General features: G+C 36.3%; 1 protein-coding gene across 1 annotated transcript in view; it reads left to right on the forward strand.

Annotated features, from left to right (window-relative positions):
• KCNH5 (potassium voltage-gated channel subfamily H member 5) overlaps nucleotides 1-17,236 on the forward strand; it is a 398,615-nt gene extending 381,379 nt beyond the window's left edge. Inside the window, exon 11 of the mRNA XM_003924415.2 lies at nucleotides 8,038-17,236. Coding sequence (XP_003924464.1) covers nucleotides 8,038-8,985 — 948 coding nt within the window. The 3' untranslated portion in view covers nucleotides 8,986-17,236. The remainder of the gene's footprint in view (nucleotides 1-8,037) is intronic.
• Nucleotides 17,237-17,319: the final 83 nt, after the last annotated feature.

A 17,319-nucleotide genomic window follows, 5' to 3' on the forward strand; every position in this document is an offset into this window, starting at 1 on the left:
GTAATTCTAGAATTTTTTGCATTTACATCATAGTAATCACCCTTATCCACATCAGGCATTACCCACCATATTAGCAAAACCAAAAGACATTCCTTCCCCATCATCTCCATTCCCTCTCACCCACCCTCTGTCCTCCTTCTGACCTTCCCTCCCTTCCTTCCTTCCTTCCTCTCTTTTTTCTCTCTACCCATTTTCCGTCCTTCCTTTTTCTTTACATGTACTTAATCAATTAATTTTTTCAAAAATGTTAGGACCTACGGACCTGGACTAGATCTATAACATATTTTGTACTCTTGGAGAGCTTGCAGATTTATGAGTGGCCGAAGTAAACCAGGCTGCCACATCTTAAAACAGAGCACCATGCGTTACTGTTACCCTAAGCACATCTAAATTTGTAGAGTGGTCACTTGCCACAGCCCCATCACTGTGGCCTTCACTGAGAGCTTACAGCCTCCGATACATACATGGTAGTGTTTAATAAATCATGCTTTGTTGTGTTAGTTCAGGTTGTCATGGATTGGAGGGCTAGAGTTAGAATTAGTGACGAAGATTATGGAAACAGTAAGAAAAACCAAAGAATCAAAGAACTAAACCCCGGGACAGTCAGATGAACCAGAGCTACTCACTGCTTGATTACGTATAGCTATAAATTCCTAGTCGATTCACAGATCTAGAAAGTGATGAGCCATTTGAGAGAAAACGCTGCTCTCTTTTCTGCAAATTATGTAACACTAAATCCGTGTCATTAAACAAATGATTCTAACCTTTTTTTTCTTGCCTTTATTGGACTTCAAAGTTCAGTACACATTCAAATTATTCAATTTTGATATCACTTTTATGATCAAATGTCCTACTTTTGAAATGGAAAGCTCAGTTGGCCATGTTCCCTGTTAAGTTTAAGAAGCTTTTATCATTTAAATAAATTAAACCTTCCAGCATGGATTCTACAGAACATAATGAAGCACGGAGGAAAAAAAGCTTAAATGAAATAAACCTCTTTGCTGATAGAAACAGTACAGGTTATTGGGCAGTCTACCAATAAATGTGTAGGTGGAACCATAGCTTGATTTCTGTTTTTTTCTTTTTAAATTTTGTCCTTAATTTTTGTGGTGTTCAACAGCAATCTCATTTGCCACTGGACACAGAGTACATCAGGTAAAAAGGATCTAGGTTTTTAATGCTGAGAATAAAACCAAGTATTAGGTTTTTAAAAGCTGATTTCTTTTAATACTAAATTGATAAGTAAGGATAAACATTTTTCACACAATTTAATTCATACATGTTGAATCATTATGAACGCAAATCCTTTAATACTTTCTATAATAATTTCTTCTTGGTTTTAAAAAATGCTTGTTTTCTAGAAAAAAAAGATCATCCATATAATAATTGGGTACAATTCACCTATATAAATTATATATTGAATTAGCAGGAGACATTTTACTTTATGAGTTACAGTTTGCCAGTTGCCCATGAAAGATTCAATTTGAGTATGAAAAATCTTACTGTTTATAGGTTATTTCAATGGCCAAAGCATAAGATGAAGTATTAAAAATTTAAATAAAAGCATACCATTTTAAAGACTTTAACCAAATAAAATGTATCAGTTTCAACCATGTTAAGTTGAACCATTTTACTATATACATGTTTAAAAAAATCAAAAGATAAAAGCCCTTCTTTTTAAAATTTTTATTTATTATTATCATTTTAAAAATTTTATTTATTTTTTTATTGCATTTTATGTTTTGGTGTACATGTGAAGAACATGCAAGATTGTTGCATAGGTACACACATGGCACTGTGATTTGCTGCCTTCCTCCCCTTCACCTATATCTGACATTTCTTCCCATGCTATCTCTCCCCACCTCCCCACCCCCCAGCCCTCCCCTATTTCCCCCCAGCAGAACCCAGTGTGTAGTGCTCCCCTCCCTGTGTCCATGTGTTCTCATTGTTCAACACCCGCCTATAAGTGAGAATCTGTGGTGTTTGATTTTCTGCTCTTGTGTCAGTTTGCTATTTATTATTATTTTTGAGACTGAGGCTGACATGCAGTGGCATTATCACAGCTTACTGCAATCTCAGATTCCTGAGCTCAGGTGATCCTCCTGCCTCAGCCTCCCAAGTAGCTAGGAGTGTGAGCTTATACTACCATGCATATCTAATTTTTCTTATTTTGTTGTAGAGATGGGGTCTCCCTGTGTGAACTGAGTCTCCCCAGGGTGGTCTCAAACTTCTGGGCTCAAGTGATCCTCCCACTGTGGCCTTCCAAAGTGCTGGGATTACAGGCATGAGCCACCATGCCCAGCCAAAAAGCTCTTCATAAAAGAAAATGTTTGGTAGAATTAATTTGAGAATGCTCATAATGGTAATGTATAATAATTACCATAGAAGTGTAGTTTTCTTAGTAATAAATATTCAGTGTTACTCAAAATTGGAGCTTAGATCATAAATTTGTCTCCAAAACTGTGAGGACTTATAGAGGGTCTAATTGCATTTAGTGCTTTTGAAATACAGTGAATTACTTATGTTAGGTATCCCTTATGTTTTATTTTCTTATTTGTTATATTTGCACATTCTTTTAAACTTAAAACAAACAAAAAACTGTCATACTTTGCATACAAGATATGGATCAGCTTGTGGTAGCACCTTGTAGATTAGTGTTTAAAGCCCATAAACATGATTAAATCACCTTTTCATTTGTTTCTAATTTCAGTGCCTATCTCTTACCTTGCAGTAGGAAAGAAAATTTTGTATAAACTAGAAAATAAGTTTCTAATGGATGTTATTGCATCCTTACAATAAAATCAAAGACAGGTTCTGATTCAAGACCTTTCAATGACTGATTTGTGGGTCGAAGATTTGAACCTGAGTCTACCCAGTATGCATTTGCTCAGCAGTTGGCTAGGTTCTAGGAATGCCAGAAGGCAAATCATATAGCTCCTGCTTCCAAATGAGGAAATAGGAGTAGACATTAATGATCAATAATAATAGTAATACTGATAGTACTGATTCACTTTTTAGAGACTGGAACATAGTGAGGGAACTAGAAAGTGTCGTTCTTATTTTTAACATTTTCCATCCATAAACACATTCACAAACATACATTTGCTGAATGTATGAAAAAGTTATTGAACTAATGAATAACATTTATTTATTAAGAATTTCAATGTGGCAGGCATGTTGTAGACACTGGAGATATAGCAATTAGCAAGCAGACAGAAATCCCTATTCTCATCAACAAGTGATTTAGGTGTAAGTGGAATCAAGGATGATGTCAGAGTCCATGGAAAAATCACATTCTTTGACCATCCCTGCCCGCTGCCTTCCGTAAAGGCAGTGTGTTTAATATATGTAGAAGGAAATTAAAAACAAAGCAAAAACACAAGGCATCCTTGAAGGGGACCAGAAGCTACAAAATGGTAGCATGCATTGAAGCCTACTGGTTCTGCTTTGGAGAGCGAGGAGGGTCTAGAGACTGCCTCCCACAAAGCTCTTCCAAGGTGCCAGTCAAGGCTACCATTTTCCCAGCAGGTATAGAGCTTCATTCAATCTTGTTCAGTTCACTGCCTTCAGGGATGGTTCTCCAGGGCAAATGCCCTGTGAGGGGTAACCTGCTGCCTGTGAAATTGCTGCATGACTTCCTACTTTACTCATTCATCAATCCAGGTTTTCACAGAGTCCAGGAGAAAATATAAAATTTGCCTTGAGGAGTAGGAGAGTGGAATGGTTAAGACTGTTTGGAATCCGACCCCTTGGATTTGTATCCTGGACACACAGTTTGTAACCTAAGAGAAACCACTTAAACTCTTTATGCCTCAATTTGCCTCTCTGTAATATAAGAATAGTAGGACCTGTGTCATACAGTAGAGAATAATAGGACCTATCTTGTAAAATTTTCTCATTTATGACACTTAAACGAGAAAATACATGTGTGGAAGTGACCACTTTGCTATATACAGATATTTTATAATCACTTTACAATGTCATTATTTTGTTCCATAGTCAAAAATAAAATAAATGTAATCTGATCCTATAAAGTCAATTCAAACTAGTAATTTTTTAAAAAAAATTACCTCTTACTTAAAAACCTGGCTATAGTAAGTAGTTAAACAAATCCAAGTGTTATTGTTTTCAGTTAGGCTTCAGTTCACATTGTATCGATTGGGTGATAAATCTCATTACCTCTCTTTCTACCCCATCTCCTGCACCTGTGTCTCTTGTAGCTGGGCTGAAGATTGCCAGCAGGCCTGCTGCTAAAGAGAAAGGGGGATATACTTCAGGACCTAAAGCTTGTATCTGAGATCTGGAGGGCCTGTAGCCACTCCTCAGAGTGTTGGCTTTTGAGCTGGTCATGTCCAACTGCTGGCTCTCTTTGTGTGTGGGATAACTGACGGTCTGAAAGTCCTTGGTGGCAGGTGACCTACAGGGTGCAATAACTTTGCCCACCTCATGCAGTGCTTTTGCTTTAACTGGTTTCTAGCAGACTAAATTCACAAATGACTACCTTCAGTGGCTTTCTGAGCTCTAGGGGATCCCCATCAATGCCCCTCTGAACTATAAAGGAAAGCGAAGGGCGAGGAGCAAAGAGGGAAATTGCCCTCTAAAGAGCACATTTTTCCCACTGTGTATTGCTGGCTCCTGAGACCAGATGTGGAGGTTCTGCTGTTCTGCAAACTTGGCAAGAATTCTGGCCCAGTGTTGCTGGTCCTAAGTACCCCCAAATCCCAAGGGAGCTATGTTTAAAATTACTTCCTTTCCTATGCCTCTGGAGTAAACAGGGGAAAAGGAGCATTGTGCAGTACTCAGAATTCTGTCATCTAATGTACCAGAGCTTGATTCTTTCTCTTTCCTAGTTACTTTTACATTTCTTGACAGCAAAATGAAGATCTAGCTCTGTCTCATTTGTCCCCGGCAGAGATGAGAAAACAAGCCCTGTGCCAGGACCCCCTTTACTCTATGTATTTTGGTATTTGGAGTCTCTGTTTCTAGCTAAGTAGTAGTAATTCATATACTTTTATGTGTTCTTGGTTGGGTGGGTGGTGCAGCTGGTGGTCAAGGAAGCTGGGAAAGATTTATTTTACTGATATTCTTATGGGCATGTTACCATCTTGCATCACAAACTTGGTAAGCACACAATAATTGCAAGCAATTATTAGCCATTATATTGAAAATCTAAAAAAATAAGGCTCTTGCCTAAGGTGCTCATAAATTCTCAGTTGTCAGTAATACCAAATCTTTCAGTTTAGTCTCTTTCCACGGCAGGACACATAGACATCACAAAGATAGGAATGTCCTTGTCTATTATATACCAAAAAGGTTGCCAGATTTAGCAAATAAAAATACAGGACTCACAGGTAAAATTAAAATTCTAATAAATGATGGATGTTTGTTAAAGGATACATATGTCCAAATTCCGATTTATAATATATGATGTTTTTAGTGTGTCCCAAATATTGCACGAGGGCCCTGCATTTTACCTGTCACGCTCCACTCACTCTTTGAGATGATTCCCTTTTCCCAAATGTGAAGGCTGTTCTGTGTTATCATATCCAACCAACGCTATGCCTATCTTAGGCTAAACAACCACTTAAAAAAAAAAAGGGTCAGTGACGAGTGGGAAGGGAGATGTGGAAAATCATATATATTAGGCCTCTCACGTCCACCCATAGAACCGAAGTGAGTACTTTTTCAAAAAGGGGCTGAAATGGGAAAAGAATATCTGTGTTTCTGTGTCTGGGTATGTCTGGTTCTAAAGAATGTTCAGGCCGGGTGTGATGGCTCACACCTGTAATCCCTGCACTTTGGGAGGCCGAGGTGGGTGGATCACCTGAAGTCGGGAGTTCAAGACCAGCCTGACCAAGATGGAGAAACCTCGTCTCTACTGAAAATATAAAATTAGCCGGGTGTGGTAGCACATGCCTGTAATCTCAGCTACTTGGGAAACTGAGGCAGGAGAATTGTTTGAACCCAGGAAGCAGAGGTTGTGTACCATTTCACTCCAACCTGGGCAACAAGAGTGAAACTCTTTCTCAAAAAAAAAATGTGTTTATATCTTGAAGACTTATTAAGTACAACCTCTGTTTATTTAGAAAGCCTAAGAAATGTGTCAACCTTTTGAAAGACTTCTAATTAAACTGCTGGAGCTTTGATGTCAGAATTTGAGATTATTGTTACATATTTTTAAAAGACCCAATTTCATGTACCACTAATGAGAAAAAAATATGTTGGCCTTTACAGATAGTTATAGAATTTATTTTAAAATACAAATTATTGCCACTTGATAAGCTGAATTTAGTGCATTAATCTCATTTTAGAAGATGTACTCTTACCTGGAAGAGGAATGGCTACCTTTCTGACTTTTAACAGTGACCATCAATAGTATGGTTTTTGGTGTAAAATCAGGATTATATATTACTCCAGGCAGCTGCTGAATATTCAAAAGGTAATCAATGGTTTCAGATAGGTGTATTTTATGAGAGGTCAAGGAGAGTGAACCAGCGTATGTTGAGTGTCTATTATAGGTTAGAGAATGTGTACTTCACATGTGTTTCTGATCTAACCAACAGCATACAGAGGGTGATCGAGGTAAGTAATTTTCGTTGTCATAAAATTGTCTGATTCTGAAAGCGCCTTACCTAATGTGACTCCTTTTTGATTTTCCTTACAGCTTTCACCTGCAGTTACTTTGCTTTTCAGGACTCTCAGCAAAATCTCACACTTACTAACTTTACTTCCAACTCTGATAATCTATGTGGCAATTTCTTATATAGCCAACATTTTAAAAATTTCTTTTAATGGGGTTATCATAAGTTCTTCCCAATGTTATTTTCAAAATACATTTTAAATAAAATGATACTTATTTGTGGATATCTAACCCCTCACCTGTACTATATATTTAATTTTATGTTTAAGATGTAAAGAATGTTGAAAATTAAAGATTTCAACCTCTAACCCAGTGAACACATCACGTGGAAAACATACTTCTATTTTACCTTTTAGTGGTAGAAAGATCATGAGTTTTCAAGGTGATTTATTCAATAGAGAGCAGTTTGCAATGAAGTCTATATAGTGAGCTGGCATGGCCTCCCAGAAACTTTTCCTCACAAATTCTAGTTCTGCCTTCTAGGGTAAACATAAATAAATTTAAATCCTCCCCCTACCCAACCCAGGTCCGTTTGCTAAACTGCCTAACTTCTCAGTGCATTTATAGCCTGGAATTTTTACTATCTGATGCCCAAACAAAGAATATATATATTTTTTGAGACAGTGTCTTGCTCTGTTACCCAGGCTGGAGTGCAATGGTGCGATTTTGGTTTACTGCAACTTCTGCATCCCAGGTTCAAGCGATTCTCCTGCCTCAGCCTCCTGAGTAGCTGGAATTACAGGTGCATGCTACCATGCCTGGCTAATTTTTGTATTTTTGGTAGAGACAAGGTTTCATCATGTTGGCCAGGCTGGTATTGAACTCCTGACCTCCTGATCTGCCCATCTTGGCCTCCCGAAGTGCTGGGATTACAGATGTGAGCCACTGCACCCAGCAGAGAGTATAATATTAAAAATGGTTTCGAATCTTATTTCTACACAATAAGGAAACGTATAAAAGTAGCAATTCATTACAGGGAAATTTAAGGGATAATTCAGTATTTCCTTATATATGTATATACATATATACATATACAAATATATACATGTATGTTTTTGTCTATTTCCTGCTTAATGGTAATATATTAGGAACATACAGTAGGAGCAAAGTACCTCTATTCAGCTGTCTCTTGAGTTATTCTTCCTTTGATATGTTGGGGACTACAACTAGTAAATAAGTAGCCAACATTTCTATGTTGGGTTTAAGGCATCTTGCATCCGTAAATTTCATAAATGCAATTCCATAAATGACATTGGAATTTTTTTTTCTTCAGAAATAATCTTACGGAATGTTCAAGGGTTTTCTTTGCAACACAAAGCATGTACAGCAGAGTATCACACAACTGTTAATACATCTGCTTTTATAATCACATTGTGACTATCTCTCCCATTCCACAGATCATCTTTCGTAAGATCAGCGATGTGAAGAAGGAGGAGGAGGAGCGCCTCCGGCAGAAGAATGAGGTGACCCTCAGCATCCCTGTGGACCACCCGGTCAGAAAGCTCTTCCAGAAGTTCAAGCAGCAGAAGGAGCTGCGCAATCAGGGGTCAACACAGAGTGACCCCGAGAGGAACCAACTCCAGGTAGAAAGCCGTTCCTTACAGAATGGAGCCTCCATCACTGGCACCAGTGTGGTGACTGTGTCACAGATTACTCCCATTCAGACGTCTCTGGCCTATGTGAAAACCAGCGAATCCCTTAAGCAGAACAACCGTGATGCCATGGAACTCAAGCCCAATGGCGGTGCTGATCAAAAGTGTCTCAAAGTCAACAGCCCAATAAGAATGAAGAATGGAAATGGGAAAGGGTGGCTGCGACTCAAGAATAATATGGGAGCCCATGAGGAGAAAAAGGAAGACTGGAATAATGTCACTAAAGCTGAGTCCATGGGGCTATTGTCCGAGGACCCCAAGAGCAGTGATTCAGAAAACAGTGTGACCAAAAACCCATTAAGGAAAACAGATTCTTGTGACAGTGGCATTACAAAAAGTGACCTTCGTTTGGATAAGGCTGGGGAGGCCCGAAGTCCACTAGAGCACAGTCCCATTCAGGCTGATGCCAAGCACCCCTTTTATCCCATCCCTGAGCAGGCCTTACAGACCACACTGCAGGAAGTCAAACATGAACTCAAAGAAGACATCCAGCTGCTCAGCTGCAGAATGACTGCTCTAGAAAAGCAGGTGGCAGAAATTTTAAAAATACTGTCAGAGAAAAGTGTGCCCCAGTCCTCATCACCCAAATCCCAAATGCCACTCCAAGTACCTCCCCAAATACCATGTCAGGATATTTTTAGTGTTTCAAGGCCTGAATCACCTGAATCTGACAAAGATGAAATCCACTTTTAATATATATACATATATATTTGTTAATATATTAAAAACAGTATATACATCTATATACATGTGTATATATCGTATATACATATATATATTTTCACTTGCTTTCAATATGGTGACAACGTGGATTTTGATATGTAAATATTGCATGTCCAGCTGGATTCTGGCCTGCCAAAGAAGACGATTATTAAACACATAGATATTGCTTGTATATTATGCAGTTGACTGCATGCACACTTTACATTTGTTTATAACCTCTAATCTATAATAAAAGAGTATGATTTTTGTTACCCAAGGCAATGTAATATTTGAAGAATCAGGGTCCAACCTGCCAATGTTGCCATGACACATTTGATCTCAGGCTGAGTATGTATATCGAGCTATCATTTTCTCACTGTTCTGTTAAGTTAAAATTGTAGATTAATGCCAATGAAGAGTTCAGTCTTTTAAACTATTAGTACCACGTTATGATCTCTTTCCATAGGATATTTTTCTGTGACTTAGGTGAGGTTCTTTTCCCCTACAGGCATTGTTTGCTCCATTTAAATGACTGTTTTGTTGCCTAAGTCAGATAACAGTGTGCGATATTGAAAACTTCTTGCTATGGGTTTTGTGCATGAATTACATTTTTTTGCTCAACTATACCTCTCCTTTTTTAACATTATACTTAGATAGTAATCATTAGCTCTTCTGTAAGGAAATCCCTACTCCGTCTTTCTTGGAGAACAGCTGCCATCTTGTAGGCTGACATTATCAACATCATAAATACTAAACTATTAATATAGTGTATGTTATTATAGAAACACTGCACCACAGGGTATAAGGGCCTTTTAACAATTCGTGTAAGAGATGCTGAATTTCCAAAGCTGATGAATGCTCTAAATTTGTATTTCCAAAACATGTTCAAGAGTGACGTTGAAAGGTTTCTTAGCAAATAAACATTAAAAAAAGCATTTAAGTAATCATATCAAAATGCTAACTATTGTGATATAAAATAAAAAAGAATGTAAACAGATAGATAAATTTTTGTGGCATATCTGTAACTTAGAAGAATGAAACACCTGTACAGATTGTTGACACATGAATCTTAGTGTTTGTAGTGATAACACATGAAATGTGGTAAGAAACAAACAAACCAAGTAGTAGGTATTAAGTTGCTCGACTCAGATAACTGCTTTTCTATCATTTTATTGTGGTTACAGTTTTTGAAAGCTTTTTTTGCATGCAGTTCTACTGCTGGACTTCTGCTGAGTTGATTCAACAAACTATCGTGGCTCAGGCAGATCCACTTATGAAAAGGGGATACTAAAGACGGAATTTTAGTCTTTCGAATTCAAATCCTCTTTGTAGAAAGTGCCTATTATCAAGTTTTTCTAAAAAGTCACAAAGAGTTGTCCTGTATAGAGCTAGTCCCTTAAATGATATGGATTGAGAATAAAATACACATTCACTTGTAAGAACCCATGAGAACTTATTTCTTTTGACTAAAATATATTTTAGGAAGTTGTTCAGAGAAGCATACTTTTCAGTCAGTGTATGCACAGCATTTAAGATTGGGAGCACGGGAGTTAGTGTTTGCATAAAGTTGAAAATATATGCTAGTAGTTTATATATTACTGGACTACCTGTACATATATCTTAACAATATGCAAAAGTTGATGGCAAAATCAAAGGAGATATTTTGGTCTATTATACCCATTTTTAGGCGCTTTTCTATCTCCAAGTATCCTCAACCAAAGCCACTAGAACTGAAAGACACACTATTACATTCAGACTCGAGAAGTGCAAAGCAGTAATTTATAAAAACAGTTGCTATTTTAGAATTTCTATTGAACTTCACATGCCCACAAGATGTGCCTCTAATTTAGGAGTCTCAAAACATATGTGCCATGGGCTCCCTTTTCCTTTCTTTGTGCATATAACTTCCACTAACCATAATGGAAGTTTTCAGGGGAGCACGTTCTCCATGTAATGCTACAATATCTACCTACCACAAACACAACAAAATGAAATAATTATGGAGTAAGGTATCTGCCTTGAAATTGGGATTTTTTTTGCTTTCATGGTAAGGATGGTAGCTTTTTCTTGACCTCTGACGTTTATTGAATTTCAGGGTGTTTTTCTATTTGTTTAAGTCAAGTCTGGCTTAAGCTTTTTAAAGGTGAATGTGTGATTAAAATAAAAACCTGAGTACAGAAGTTGTTAGTTTAACTTTAGCCATTACTTCAAAAATAACTGTTGGTATAAAGCTATGAAAGAATGACTGTGAACAGCATGGTAATTTGAAGTTCTAATTCATGCCTTTACATATTAGTGGTACAAATATTTACTGTGTTCTGACATTGATGTAGAGTTTCACCTAATCAATCTACAATATTATCGTTCCTATATGCAAGAAACATAATGGTTTTGAATTACTCCAGATGGTCAAGAAGGAGGGAAAGTACCAATTGTTTATTTATGGTGCAGTTATCATAGTGTTTTTTCAGCCACCTCTGTTCTCTGTGTGCATGATATGATGAGGTGCTGAATGCACCCTGCTGTTTTCAGCAGGAATGTTTGTATTCAGCAAACATTGTATATAGAGTAGTCTTTTAGGTTCCCAGATTCCACAAATCTTAGCAGTTGAATTGACTCAGATTTGGATGAAGGGTGAACACTTGCTTTAATACATGCAATAACGATACAATCATGTTCTGTGTTGCCTCAACTAGTGCATAGACAGTAGATGCTCTTTTGGGGACCAGATAACTGCATGTTTTATTCCTACACTGTATAGAGGCTCTTGGTGCATCCAGAATAAAAGTTTTAATATTTCTAAATAATGCATTCATAGGAGTAAATGGATATGTATTCGAAATCCAAACATTTTCCAAAGCGATTTATGCACCTTAAATATTTTTCTATGATGTTATTAATAGGTAAGATCAGATGCTGTATCCTCGACAGGTGGCTGTAACATAATAGCAAAAGTCAAATGAGAATGGAAATGTGAGCAATGTATTATAATGGCAAGTTCTATCTGTCTGTATCAGGATATTGTGGCACTGAATGTGATCTAGCAGGTGGAAGAGCTTAAGAGAAAAGGCAAATAGGCACACAAAAGCTGGATGACAATACCAAAGCTAAATGAATGGTACTTAAATGGTTCCGGCATAGTGGTAAATACAGGCCCATATTTCATTATTAAAATGGAAAAGTTTTATGACACTAGTTGCATCTCACATTAAGTATAGAACTAAAAATATCCTAAGTATTTTTTACAAACAACTTTATGCATAGCAGAGAAAAACAATTTGAAAATTTGGGGTTTGAAATTGCTCCTAGAACAAATGTGTACTTCTCTTGTACTCAACACTTTAATAGGAAAATTAATTATGACCACCAACTAAAGTACCACTATCAAAATTAACCTTAGTGGAGCCCAAATGCAAATCACATCTTCCCTTCTGTTTAAGGAGATTTTGTTCAACCTGTGAGATCTTGTCCATTTTAAATAACTAAAATCATTTGGAAATTTTTTTTTAATATTAGTCTTCAGAGCAGTGACTGTTTTGAAGTATGCAGTGGCAGATATTTGTGAAATTATTCATCATAGTCCTAATTAATTCTATTATCTTGTATAATTTTTATCTTTTAAGCAATTTTCTCTGAGTTTATTTTCCAAAATTACGTGTAGGTAATGAGAATATTTATCTAGAATGTGCATATCACACATGGATAACTTTCAAATATTAATATTTTATAACCATGTTAATGTTGTACTAAATTTTTTCTGTTAGGTTTAAAAGTAGTTCTCATCTCATCTTAATGGAAATGGGGGAAAGACAAAAGCAGTCTTTTGCAAAACATCTTAAGATTAGTATCTGAGCTTTGTCTTGGATTCTGAATTTAGCTTTGCTACAAAGTAGAAGTGTAATTATGGGCAAGTTCACTGTTTGTAGTGTACCGAATACGACCATTCCTCCACCAATAAATAAGAAAACAAAGATAATAGCTGTTGCCTTCTTATATCAAGACGCCATTAGGTCAATGGAAAAATTATCTTTCTTACAGGTGAAAATCACATTATGACAAATTATCACCTTTTCATTCTTTCATGGAAGAGTATCCATGATGTACTCTTTATCAAAATAGTCTTCTAGATTTTAGAAGAGATTTCAGGGATTGATGGCGATGTGATTTCTATCTAAATATTCTTTTAGGTTTTAGAGATTTCTCTGGTCAGAGGTTGACTGAGAAATTATTTGCTAAATAACTATTAGTCATTGGCATGTAAACATAAAGCTTGATACTTATCTGGGAATTTAGAACTACAAATCAAATAAACATAGAATGAGGCTCCTCTGAGGGAAGAGAGAAAGAAGAGAAAGATAGGTAAATTTTATGATTTTTCTTAATTCCACTTACACTGCTTGGGAGAAATTCTCAATTTTGTGAAAAAAGTATGCATATTGGTAAGCAACCAAGGTACAGAATAGTTCATTGATATATCTATGTAACAAAACTAAATATGTGCCCCTTAAATTTATACAAATAAAAACTAGAGTAGTTCATCCTTCAACTTTTTATATTAAAATAATCATGACCTATTCAAGATACATGATTCCACATGGGCAGACACTCTTATAACAAAATTCTTAACTATATGCTATGTGTTCTAAGTTTTGGTCTGTATTCTGACTTGAAATTTTCTGTCACTTCATTTTTAGGTTAAGACCCATGTGTTTGCATTCTTTATGAGAGTCAGGGCCAGTGACAATTTGGACTTGGAACTAGGAAGATGATGAAGGTGAGGGCTGAGAAAAGACTGAGTAGAATCTATCTGCTTCCTTACTCTTAGGCTTGGAAGTTAAATAAGTCAACTAAGCTTATATTTATCAAGAGCTCACTATGATAACCATTTTATTTAGGTTATCAAATTTAATTCTTGCAATAACCCTATGAAGGTATAGGTTAAGGAACTTGTCCAGCATAGCAGTCAGACCTTAGGGAGAAAACTTTATTTCATAGAATACTGACATTACAAGAACTATCTAGTTCAACCATTTAAAGTTTTTCCAGACACATACTTTTAAATATTTCTTTAAATAATTCTTAAAAATTGCAGTCTATAATGTGAATGTGAATGTGAGTGTAATTGTTTGGTTTTTCTTGGTGGGTCAGAGTCAATGACAGGTTGAAATCGTACTGTCTTAAGCAAAAAGTGCCCTGTCCCAATAGTGGAGTTTTCATTCACTTCTCCCAACAGTTGAAAAACATCAGCCAAAGTAAACTGTCAAATCTGCTTATAAATAAGAAGCATGTTTGATGTATGGTCACTGGTATCAACATTTTCTTTTCCAGTTGAATTTTAATCTAAAGAGGAAGGCAATGCACAGTGGTTAAGGAAATTAAAAGTCATTCAGGATTTTTTTCTATAATTCCTTTTTATTTTTAATAGTGGGATTTGGATGAGACTCAGGAATTTATTTTTGAAATTTATTTTTTGACCCATTGGGTTTTAAGTAGATTATTCAGATATTTTTATTGATTGCTCTGATGTTGGCTTCTTGGCCAAACCACTATTAAATGCATTATCCAAATGAGCTATTTCTGTTTAGAATGGCAACTTGTGTTCTTATTTCCAAAATTAATGAGATCATAGTATGTATATTTACTAAAGAGGGTTTCAATAACTTTCTCTGATGAAAAAATGTTAATTTTTGGAATGTGATTAGTTTTACCCTTTGAGATTTCTAAAGCAAGTGTCTTGAGATAAGGAGGAAAAGCAAGATATGACAATACTACATGCAGGAATCTTCAGCCCAAACCGTCTTGTTTTCACTTGGTTAGTAACTGAGCCGGAGGTAATCATAGAAAGGAACAATCCTGCTTTTAACATAATAACTGTGAAGGACCCCACTGACACTATTCAAAGCTTTTTAGAGTCAGCTCACTTCTGTCCTGGCTTTTACATGATCACTGCATGATTATTTAAATGAGGTCATGACTTGTACTACTTCTAAAGTCCTTTGGTCAAAGAACAGTAGACCTCAAAGGGCAGCTTATGGCCAGAGTTATAACTGAGGAAAAGGGGGTTTTCTGTGTGTGGTGCCTTTTAAATAGCTTTTGTTTATTTGTTTTTCAAGGTGACACATTTTCATTACCACTGTTAAGATTTTAACAAAACCTTTGGAAGCAGTTTGAAAGCTTTTCAAATGTTGGGGCCTTTTTTAGAAAGAAGTGCTCTCCCAGCAACCAAGAGTTTAGAACCACTGGTTTTGGCCTACAAATGCAATCCCTTAAGCGCTTGGCTGGTTGGGCTGCATTTTAATGGGAAAAAGCCAAAAAGATCAGACCACTCTTTCTCAATCATGCAGAAGCACTGACTAGTGAATGACAAAAGCAGTCAAAGCAAAAATATTTACCATGACACTTCAATAAACGAGACTGAGTATCCATAATAACTAATTTAAGTAATTTTATCCTCATTCCCTGCTAAGTCATATTTCATAATATAAAATGTAACCTCTTCCCACTATGGTCAGACTCTCCCTTGAGTTAGAGAAATTGGACTTTGGCAAAAAGCAACGTAAAAGTTACTGTTGTTCCCATTGTTGTCATGGACCCCACATTTGCTCCTCAACTTTTTCAATGAAATTATGCTGAGAAAGATTCCTGATGAGGCTAAGACTGCAAACAGGAAGAAAACCTAGCTAGTAAACTATGCAAAATCACAACAAAGATTCATTTTTAATTCTGTGTCAAAGTGTTTGATAGACCTAAGTATTTAATATTGGTATATTATGTTACAGCTATGAACTGTCAACTTTCACAAAGTCCAAATGCACTTTTATTTAAAATCAAGATTATCTAACATATTTAATTTTTAGAAAAAATAGTGATCAGGGTTGCTTTTTTGACCTCTGCAGGGATGTTTTCACATTGCTATATACATATTTTTTGAGACAGTTTCACTCTTGTTGCCCAAGTTGGAGTGCAATGGTGGCCTCGGCTCACTGCAACCTCCACCTCCCAGGTTCAAGCGATTCTCCTGCCTCAGCCTCCAGAGTAGCTGGGATTACAGGTGTGTGCCACAACAACTGGCTAATTTTTTGTATTTTTAGTAGAAACAGGGTTTTCCCATGTTAGCCAGGCTGGTCTCGAAATCCTGACCTCAGGTGATCCGCTCGCCTAGACCTTCCAAAGTGTCGGGATTACAGGAGTGAGCCACCGCACCGGACCATTGCTATTCTTTTGACCCTTTATCAGAGAGGGGATAAGTGTAGTGCTCACTTACATCTCCTTAGGGTTGACTGCACCGGCATCTTCCATCAAGCAGTCGTCTTCCACCTTAGAACCTGTTCCTACAGTTAGCAAGAGGGAATATGCATTTCTTATTAGGAACAGATTTCTTAAGTGATATTACATTAAAAGTGGAAACCGGTTTAGAACCATTTTTTCACCCTAAAACATCCATTGTAGTTTGTTGAAAGAGCAATGACTTTTAGAAGTGCTTGGTACTCAAACAACGCAAAATGTGCACATTTATGATATATTGAAAACTATAGAGTTCTTTTTATTCTATGTTCTAGTGACTTTGTTTACACTAGTTGTGACATTTTGTATACTACAATGTAAATTCCTTACTATAACACTAATGTTACTATGGGAATTAATTTTGCAACTTCTTAAATGTTTTTGTCACTGCAGTCATATTAGAATTTGGGGGTATTAAAAATGCCTCTGCCTTTAAAGGTTAATTCACTGGAAATAATTGATTCATGCATTGACAAAGGAAACAACGCAAAAAATTCATGTGAGATGTTTTTAATACCATTATGCTAAGCAGTACTTGTTGGCTCTTTTCAAAATCTGATTCATGCTAAGCAGATCCTTTTTTTCTACTTAAAGATACTGCAATGTATATTGTAGACATTTTGTATGTACTGTTAACTTATCACCTGATTGCTGACAGGCTGTGTGAAAATATTTTAACTTTGTGACTTTAGGGTCAATTATGAAATAATTATGATTAAAATTCAACTGCTTCTGGGAAGTTTGTGGTGATTATCACTTTATTTAACGTTTGTTCTCAAGAAACAGTGATTTTGAAATGTAAATTGGCAGGTGGAAGCTTCTAGCCCAGAAGCATTCTGGGTTTCAGCACAATAAACTGTATTTCATCAGGGAGGATTAACTTTGTTTTTTTTTTTCACACTTTATTTAAATGTGGATATTTTTTCATGATACGGAATAAAATGTGCATTTTATGGAACTTATTTGAATTTGGTCTTTGTTGGAAATTGCTATTTTGAATTTGGTTAAATAAGTGAAAAGTTCCCCAATATTAAAACACAA

Source organism: Saimiri boliviensis, chromosome 2, assembly GCF_048565385.1.
Source record: "Saimiri boliviensis isolate mSaiBol1 chromosome 2, mSaiBol1.pri, whole genome shotgun sequence".
Lineage (NCBI taxonomy): Eukaryota > Metazoa > Chordata > Mammalia > Primates > Cebidae > Saimiri > Saimiri boliviensis.